The sequence below is a fragment of the Cyphomyrmex costatus genome, unplaced genomic scaffold (genome assembly GCF_001594065.2).
Source record: "Cyphomyrmex costatus isolate MS0001 unplaced genomic scaffold, Ccosl1.0 scaffold123, whole genome shotgun sequence".
NCBI classification, from domain to species: Eukaryota; Metazoa; Arthropoda; class Insecta; order Hymenoptera; family Formicidae; genus Cyphomyrmex; species Cyphomyrmex costatus.
In genome coordinates, this window is record NW_017275207.1 from 3,433,464 (window position 1) to 3,442,359 (window position 8,896).

The following is an 8,896-nucleotide window of genomic DNA, read 5'->3' on the forward strand; positions in this document are numbered from 1 at the left end:
AACATTTACATAAAACGGAGATTTGTTTTATTTTATGTAATTTAAAACACAAAAATAATTGAAGTGTGAATTTCCATAACATTTTAAGTACAGAGATAAAACAATTTGATTTTATTATCGCAGTAATGCATTTATAAACTACGTGTCTTCGCGATAAAATTGATTTATCTCGTTTTCGCGTTTGTATTGTAAGTGGAGATGCCTGCTTGTATATTACACTTAATATTACTTAATTACGGGATGTAGACTGGAACGAAATTACATTAACTCCCTACTTTATTATATACCGTATCTTTTAAATTTTAATTTTTTACTCGTGTAAATTCAAATTTGTTTGAAATGGATTAAAAGCTGAAAATTTGCATGTTCAATTTTCAATCTTAATCAATAAAACAATTCAATTTTCATGAATGTTCCAATTTTTTATACATATACAGTTTTTTTTATTAAACTAAAGTTTATTTTTCTTTTGCAAAAATATCGAGAGATTATATTTGATAAAATGTTAGCGTTGTATTTTTTTTCCGCTAAATCATCGCTAGATTATAAATCTATTAAAGTGTTCATCTTCGAAATACGAGTTATTACGAAAACAAATCAACTTTTTGAGAAATCATAAAACTCATGCTTCCAATGTGATTATCAAAGTCATAATTTTATAGTAATATAATTTATAAGAATATGAATAACAAAATTATGATCTCAATAATGAAAAGTATTTTATAAAGTTATTTATTAATTTGTATATTGTGTGTGTGTGTGTGTATACATAACAGTTAAGAAAATCATTAATTAATTATAATCTTGTTAGTCTATTTTTAATTTGTTGTTATTATGCAAAAGTTTTAATTAATTAAACTTTGTTTATAACTGAGCACTCGGTCTTAAATACTCATGAATGATCTTGATTAATTTATTCTAGTTAATCTCCCTCTTCTCTATGTGAAATAACTATGACAACCAGAATAATAATATATAACATAAACAAAATATATGCATAACAACGAATGAAAAATAGACTAAACAAGATTGAAATTAATTAAAGTTTTTCTAAGTTAATATATTTTTATAAAATTTTTATATTATTTGATTTGATTTAATATATATCTCCTCTTTAGTTATTAGTACTTTGGACTTTTTTTTCACATATAATGTGAATGGAAGAAATAAAGGTAAAAGAAATCTGACATGGTGCTAATTCAAATCATTTATAAATAGTAGAGTCTTGCTTAACTGATGCAATCCTGACACTAAATGATGAATACATTTCAGTGATTGCACCGTGTCTCAGATCCAGGTTTAAAATAACTTTTTATCAGCAATAATCAGAGTTATCACAGTCTCAGGAATTCTTAAAAAAAAAATTCATAACGCCAGGAAAACCGACTTTAAGAACGACAAGAAAATATTTAAAAGTAGAAAATTGCTTGATAAATGTTTTTTTTTTTTCGGAGCACCCTATGTATGTCAAATGCGCTTCAGATTAATTAAAGACAACCTCGGGAAAAGCGGTTTGAGCCCGATTGAGACCGCGCGACATCGGGAAAGCTATAAATCGCCCTCAATCCGATCGTGATCGTGTAAATCGAACGTGCATAGGAGAGTGAAGACCTGCCAAGAGTGGTGACGCAGAAAACAGAACGGAACAGAGCTGAGTGGAGTAGAGTAGAGCAGAATAGAACACAGAACAGAGAAAAGCAGAGCCGGGTCGGGGCCGGGTCTGAGACGCGCGCGCGCGCTGGTCGAAAATAATACCCACCCTCCAGCGACGAGATGTATCGCCGTGTCGCGATCCAACATCCTCCGCCGTGTGTCGCGAGGCGCGTAGATCCGCTGTCAATCTACGGTAGCATGCACTTTGCGTGTTTCGATGAAACAAGGTGGTGAACAAACCGGACGAGCCGTGTAACGAAACGAAACGGGACGGGACGAAACTAGGCGAGATGAGGCGAGGCGAGGTGAAGCGCGCAATAAGGTCCGTAACTGAAAGTACTACGTAACAACACCGGCTTCAAACGCTTCTCGCGTGATCACTGTGATCGCGGACAATTTACGGCGCGACAGCCCGCACACTCTTTCTCTTTTCCTTCTCCTTTTCTCTTCCGGCGATATTGATAAGACGCAACGGACACTCGACACGCACCGCAATGTATGTGACGTATGTATACATACACTGTTTTTCAACGTCCGCGAAACGACAAGCGACTCCAACCGAGACGACAACGTATCACGCACTACTGCCAGATTCCCCCAGATTCTCCGGCCACCCTGCTCACGCTCCTTCCTCCCCTCCTCCTCCTCCCCCCCCCACCTTCAATCTTCACAGTCGTGAGCGAGCTTACGTCTCACGGATGTGCGACGAATGTGAACGACGGACTCCGATTCCGAGTGCGTTTCGTGTTTCAAGGACGAAAAACAACGCGGTCGTTACGCGACGAACGATTAATAAGAGTTTAGTGATAAATGATAAGTTTCTAGCGATTCAGTCAGTTGGTAAAATGCTTCTCGTGTGCCAGCGCGGGAAAGAGCCGCAAGATTTTAGAGTAACTCGACTAAAGCCGGTACTTATAGTCGGTTCTTATTTTAAGAACGTTCTAAATAATGTCTTAAATCCGATTGACTTGTGACATCTTAAGACTGTGCTAAGATAGTTTTAAATATAAGAATCAACTGTGACACTGGTCTAATAAACTCCGATTAATTTAATTATCGATTAACTCGACTATTAATGAATAAGAAAAAGGATTAAATTGTGATCGAATTAATTATAGTAATTATACGTCTAGCCAAAAATTTTAACAATTCTATCGATTAATATCCGTTTCGTCCAACGATAGATTAACTTTAATCTTAATTTTTTATTTTTTCTAATTCTTAAAAAAAAAAATAAAAAAAAGATGAAGAATAAATTGAACCGAAAAATTTATATGTATATATTGCCAATCTGCATTATTAAAATTAATTTAATTAATTTGATTTTAATTGATAAAAAGGTACTTTAATTAATCATAATTTAAGCAAAGTTTAAATAATATTTGCGCCATACTCACTGCAGTGGTTCTTAGGGATTTTTAGGGACGCGGCAGCCGAGAGTGGCGTCCCTGTAACGAGATGACAGAACTGAACAGAACATCGTCTACAATAATGGCGACCATGGTGGAAGATCAGAATTCGATTGATATCAACGAGGATAAAGATTTACCGTAAGTTTTAATATGGATAAATCGTAGCAACGAGCCTCATTCGCGAGTTGCTGGTGAACGATGGACGCGACGATCCATCGTGCCATCGTCACGGTACTCGATGGTGATTTAACCTAGTCGTGCCATCCATTCACACAACGTAGGGCGGTATTTTTTAATTGTCTCGTTTTATTTTTGTCTTGCAGATTTGACTCGATCGTGCATAACTGGGTGGATATAACTCAAGAGTTCTTCGAGGCGATCACAGGTACTTGAATGTCAAATCAATCGTTACCTTGTCCCGAATGGAACTGTCGTTTTCTCTGTCTCGCGCTCTCTTCCTTCATTAATATTGCTTTGAAGCACAAACAGTCTTGTGCTATGAAAGTATGAATGTGTATCTATTCGTCTTTGATCGTGCTGCTTTACGCTTTTCATATTTCAAATAAGATGGAGAAAAAGGAAACAGAAATAAACAGAAAGATAAAAGAAGTATAAGAAAAAGATTAATAAAAAGAACAGATGTGTTGACCGATCTTTGATGTAGATACTTTCTAGTGCTATCAGATTTATGTTTAATAATTTATGAAATTATTCATATAATGCTTAAATTTTGATTCTATCTTGTTATTAAATTAATCATATATATATATATATTTTTTTTTTTTTTCATATTTTATATAATTAGTCAATTCTTTATGAATTCTTGATTTTATATATATAACGACTTTTATTAATGTTACTTTATCATTAATCTAAATTATGTTACTTTGTCTTTTACTTTTTATTCTATATTTAAAATTCACTTGTCTTATACCCATTTCTTAATTTTAATAAATTTTAAAAAGTAGATTAAAACACAAATTATAATAAATGTGTATACTAAACAATAGGTCTGTCTTAATGTTAATTTCTTTTTATTATTATTGGAATGTATTTAATATAAATATTGACATAAATATTAATGTAAGCGAAAAAATACCAAATATACTACATGCAAAGTTTATAAGGAATATGTATATAAATTACAATATGTAATAATATACATATTACATATATTAATACATATACTATGTAGTTTAATAGCAATATGTATGTTGAATATTATATAACAATATATCAATGCATAAATTAATCAATGTTGTGACTCTTTAAGAAATTGTATAAAAGTTATTGGAGATTGCTTCTTTAATTTGTATTGATGAACAATTTTTATGTATAAAAACTCTACATGTTATAATATAAAAAATTATAAAATATATACAATATGTACACATACATATAAATTACAACTAATTTTTTAAATTATATTTTTATGTTAAACACATTAATGATCTGTGTCAAATTTTTAAAGAAAGAGGTTGGGAGTATAAGACCTATCATTAGATTATAGAAAATATATTAATTACAAATATATTATAAAATATAATTTAAGAGCTCTTACTGTAACAATAGACTAATCCACATTTTATAAAACAGAGAAAATTAATTCTAGAGTTCAGTTGGTACATTTATTCCATGTTTTTACAAAATGTGAATTTGTCCTCTATTGCAATAAGTCTTAATTATATATAAGTGATTTTTAAGATTTAATCTTTTTTTAATCTCTACGAATAATATTAAGGCTAACAATATTTTACATTTTTGAATGCCAGTATATTTTTCTGCATTCTGTATTCAGAGTTGGAACTGGGAGAATTGTTACATGATGAGCTGTTTGGATTATTTGAAGCCATGTCTGCCATCGAGATGATGGATCCAAAAATGGATGCTGGTATGTTGTGCAATCGGGGTAACAACAAGCCTTGCACTTTTACCCAAGCGGTCGATTCAGGCGCAATCAAATTGGACAGCTTTACATCCGCTGAGATTATAGGAATAATAGATTCCACATATGCATGTCTAGTATCTTGGTTGGAAGGTCACAGTCTTGCACAAACCGTTTTCACGAACTTATATTTACATCAGCCTGAGCAAATATTAGATAAACCTTTGAGGACATTCTGTTATGCGGTGTATAAGATAATAGATATTATCAAGGATTGCATCAATAAAGCTTTAGTATTCGAAGAAGAGGATTTTCAGAGTGTTACTTATGGCTATAGATTACAGCAAGATATTACAGAACAAAAAACGATATCGATGTTACGAGAAGTTGAAGAAGAACTTCATCGGAAAAGTCGGATAAAACTCGTCGATGTTGAATCCGAAAAAGAGGTAAATTTCTTTTTGTTTAGATCATAATTTAAATCTTAAAATCATCTGATTCTATAATTTTAATATTTTGTTTATATTCTGTATATGATGTTAAGTTGTTATATTTATTTTAATTTATTTATTATTAATATTGATTTATAGTATAAGGATGGAATAGCACTTTATGCAAGGATTCGATTTACGAAAATGTTCTATCAAGTGTTAACATTGATGGGCCGAAAGCAGCAGTTGCAACAGAATTTAAATGATTGCCAGAGATTGTTATCTAATTGTTCTGATATGCTTAATATTATGATTTCAACAGTACATTGTGGAGAAAAGGCTGATGAAATTTGTAAGTATAGACATGCTGTATATTCTTTTTCATTATATAAATTTGTTTTATAAATTTGGAATTTTTAATTTTTTTTTTTTATAAAAAATTGATATTTGCACAATGTTTTCTTATATAGAAAGCAATGTTATTTATGTAAGAAAATAATGATTTTTTCATGATTTTCGATTATAGCTAATCATCCAAATATTATGGGATTTGATCCGATGGTAAACCAAAGATTGCTGCCACCGACGTTCCCTCGATACACCAAAATTAAGCCAAGAATAGATGCCTTAGAATATTTAGTTGAATTAATAAATAGATTCAAAATGGTTACCAAAATCACAAATCATGTCGGATTTCACGCGGCCTTGGTAATTAGCGATGCATTAATATTATTTATTAGTAGATTTACATATATATAAAAATAAATGGATTTTTTTAGGACTTTTTTTTAGAATTTTCGCGTCATAGTCCATGCATTTTGTCCAGATCTATGTTACAAATTGTTTACTTGCCTTCCACTAATCGCGTATTCGGTGTCCACAATTTCGCGGACGTGCTGAGAGATGCAGCGCGAAATTTTATCGCGCCACCCGTGTTGCTGTCAAAAAGTACGTTGCTTCAGAATCACCAGGCTAAGGAGTACGTTGACAGCTTTCTATCACATTGTGTCAGTTTATTCGGAAACCTGTTGCAACTTAGTGGACATAATAGGGCACGACAAAGAGATAAACTGGCGCATTTGTTAGAAGACTTTGCGACATTGCAAGATGAAGTAAGAATTCTTTGGAGAATTTTATTAACTACTACATTTTTTTTTCTTCTTACGTTAGACCTCTGATCTGTGTTGCACTTCTCTCATATGCTTGTGGTGCGCACACTGGTTATTTAATTGCCACAAGCATATGGGACCTATAGTTTTAATGCCGGTTCTGGCGGATTTTTCGAGCGGTGTTTCTGTGAGCAAGAATACTCTCGGGAAGTTGACGGTTTTTTCCGAGAGGAGACATGAGCATAAATATTTTAGTTCCTTCTAGGGATCGAACCCAGGACCTCTGGCATGACAGACCAGTGCGCTGTCTGTCATGTTACACTCGCTGCCTACATTTTTTTTTATATTCCAAAAACATCTATTACATGTGTATATTTACTTTTTAATTCTACCTAAAGTTTTTTTTAGGATTTAGAAAAAGCATTAACTTATTTTTATTAAAACATGTGTTTTAATATAAAAAGTTTAAGGCTAAAATATATATTTTAGGCGGAGAGAGTTGATGGCTATTTGCACACTCTATCTTTAAAAAGTGATACACCAAGGCCTCACTTGGCCTGCTTTGGTACCTGGATTTTATATCACACATTGCGTGTTATGGTCATGTATCTGTTAAGTGGTTTCGAACTCGAGTTATATTCAGTTCACGAATATCATTATATCTTTTGGTATTTATATGAATTTCTGTATGGCTGGCTCGTATCTGCAATTACACGAGCTGATACGTTTTTAATGGAGCAGGACACGCACAATGATACTCATAAGGGTAGAAGCAAAAAGAGTTCTAAGAATAAGAAGAAGAAATCAGCACCAAGACCATACAATTTGGAGATATTAATGTACCAGGCTTTGCAGAATATATGTGGCGGATATTATAAAGTAAATTACATTTTTAAGAATATAATTTTTAAATAAAAAATATACAGTTCTTGTATAAGTCATAAAAAAAATTTTTAGGCTCTAGTCGGTTTTCGCATGGATGAAAAAATACCACTTCCAGAGATACGGTTTGATTCCGAGCGAGTGAGATATGAGCATAGATTATTGCCGTTTTCATCTTTATTAACACCACCTCCTGTTCATTATCAAGAATTTCTAGATATGACAAATGCTCAAATGCATAAAAGAAATGTAAGTTTAATGCTTAATTAGTTTTACATTTAAATTATAATAAAACCATAACGTAGAAATTGCACTATAAACGTTTTTAATGTTGACTAAATTAAAATTATAATTTATAACTTTTACGCTAATATTATATTTATTGTACGATAAATCTTTTAAGCATGCTAATTGGATAGAATGGGGAGATTTGAAAATCTCTCTGTTATGCAATCAATTAATATGCTTAAAAAATTTATCGTACGGCAAATATAATATTAGCTTTATTCCTGTAGGAAAAAGTTACCAGTGAAATGCAATATGTTGCCGGTTGTCGACATTTTCATCAGGCTAGAAATATGTTGGAGCGTGCATTATTGCTTTATCCATCAAATAGTTTAATAGAAAATGAAGTAAGCTTTTAAAAACGTTAATTTATAACTTTATAAACTGTTGTATGTATTATTTTTATCATTAAATTACTATTTCTGTATTGCAGATTAATAATCTATTGAAAATAGCAAAGACGAATTTTGTAGTGCTGAAGCTATTAGCTGACGGACACAAAAAAGATTCGAAGGAACCACCAGTTTTCGACTTTTCTTGTCATCGGCATTTTCCTCTGATTAAAATTACTTAAATCACACATTTGTCAATTTTTCCCCAATGTAAGAACTATTTATTTTAGTTTCACTAAAATACGGAAAAATATATTTATAATTTGATTTTTTTCATTTTATATATTTTTTAATGATCTCTTTGTTTTATGCATTTCCTTCCATTATTATTTGAACATAATTGTAAATCTTAAATACATTTGATATTTTTTTTGTGTACCCTTGGAAGGAAATATTTGTACACAAGTTTTAATTTTTTATATAAAATTGAACATTAACTGAAAGAACTATAATAAATATTATAAATAAATGTATTAGTCTTAAGAATTACAAATTGGATGTGAATGTAAATATGTTCTGCAATATAGAAAGTGATAAAAATCTCAAATATAGATACGGTTATCTCGTATCCTCTTTTAATGATATTTAATATTTTTGAATTTAATTTTTATTTTATAAAAATTATATTAACTCAATCCAATTTTTGAAAATTTTTTATGCTGCTACGTTTTAGTCAGAAATTTATGTAAAAAATGTCATTTTATTTTTGCTGATTTATTGTAATTCAATAATTTCATTTCAAATCTTGGAATCTTTTTATTTCAAATAATTTCATTTCAATCTTCAAATATGAAACCGATAAAAGAGCTTATAAAAGAGAATATATAATTTTTAATTTTTTTGAATA

General features: G+C 31.0%; 2 protein-coding genes across 3 annotated transcripts in view; one reads left to right on the forward strand and one right to left on the reverse strand.

Annotated features, from left to right (window-relative positions):
- Rim2 (replication in mitochondria 2) overlaps positions 1 to 1,827 on the reverse strand; it is a 22,159-nt gene extending 20,332 nt beyond the window's left edge. For both annotated transcript variants that reach the window (XR_001940985.1, XM_018550571.1), the window contains exon 1: positions 1,760 to 1,827. Coding sequence is in view for 1 of the 2 variants with exons in the window: in XM_018550571.1 (XP_018406073.1) it covers positions 1,760 to 1,800 (41 nt within the window). In the remaining variant the exon portion in view is untranslated. The remainder of the gene's footprint in view (positions 1 to 1,759) is intronic.
- Positions 1,810 to 8,896, forward strand: part of Naa35 (N-alpha-acetyltransferase 35) — a 7,455-nt gene continuing 368 nt past the window's right edge. The window contains exons 1-11 of the mRNA XM_018550570.1: positions 1,810 to 1,975; positions 3,066 to 3,203; positions 3,389 to 3,450; positions 4,864 to 5,399; positions 5,541 to 5,733; positions 5,908 to 6,089; positions 6,161 to 6,493; positions 6,980 to 7,369; positions 7,448 to 7,621; positions 7,888 to 8,004; positions 8,091 to 8,259. Coding sequence (XP_018406072.1) covers positions 3,112 to 3,203; positions 3,389 to 3,450; positions 4,864 to 5,399; positions 5,541 to 5,733; positions 5,908 to 6,089; positions 6,161 to 6,493; positions 6,980 to 7,369; positions 7,448 to 7,621; positions 7,888 to 8,004; positions 8,091 to 8,231 — 2,220 coding nt within the window. The 5' untranslated portion in view covers positions 1,810 to 1,975; positions 3,066 to 3,111 and the 3' untranslated portion in view covers positions 8,232 to 8,259. The remainder of the gene's footprint in view (positions 1,976 to 3,065; positions 3,204 to 3,388; positions 3,451 to 4,863; positions 5,400 to 5,540; positions 5,734 to 5,907; positions 6,090 to 6,160; positions 6,494 to 6,979; positions 7,370 to 7,447; positions 7,622 to 7,887; positions 8,005 to 8,090; positions 8,260 to 8,896) is intronic.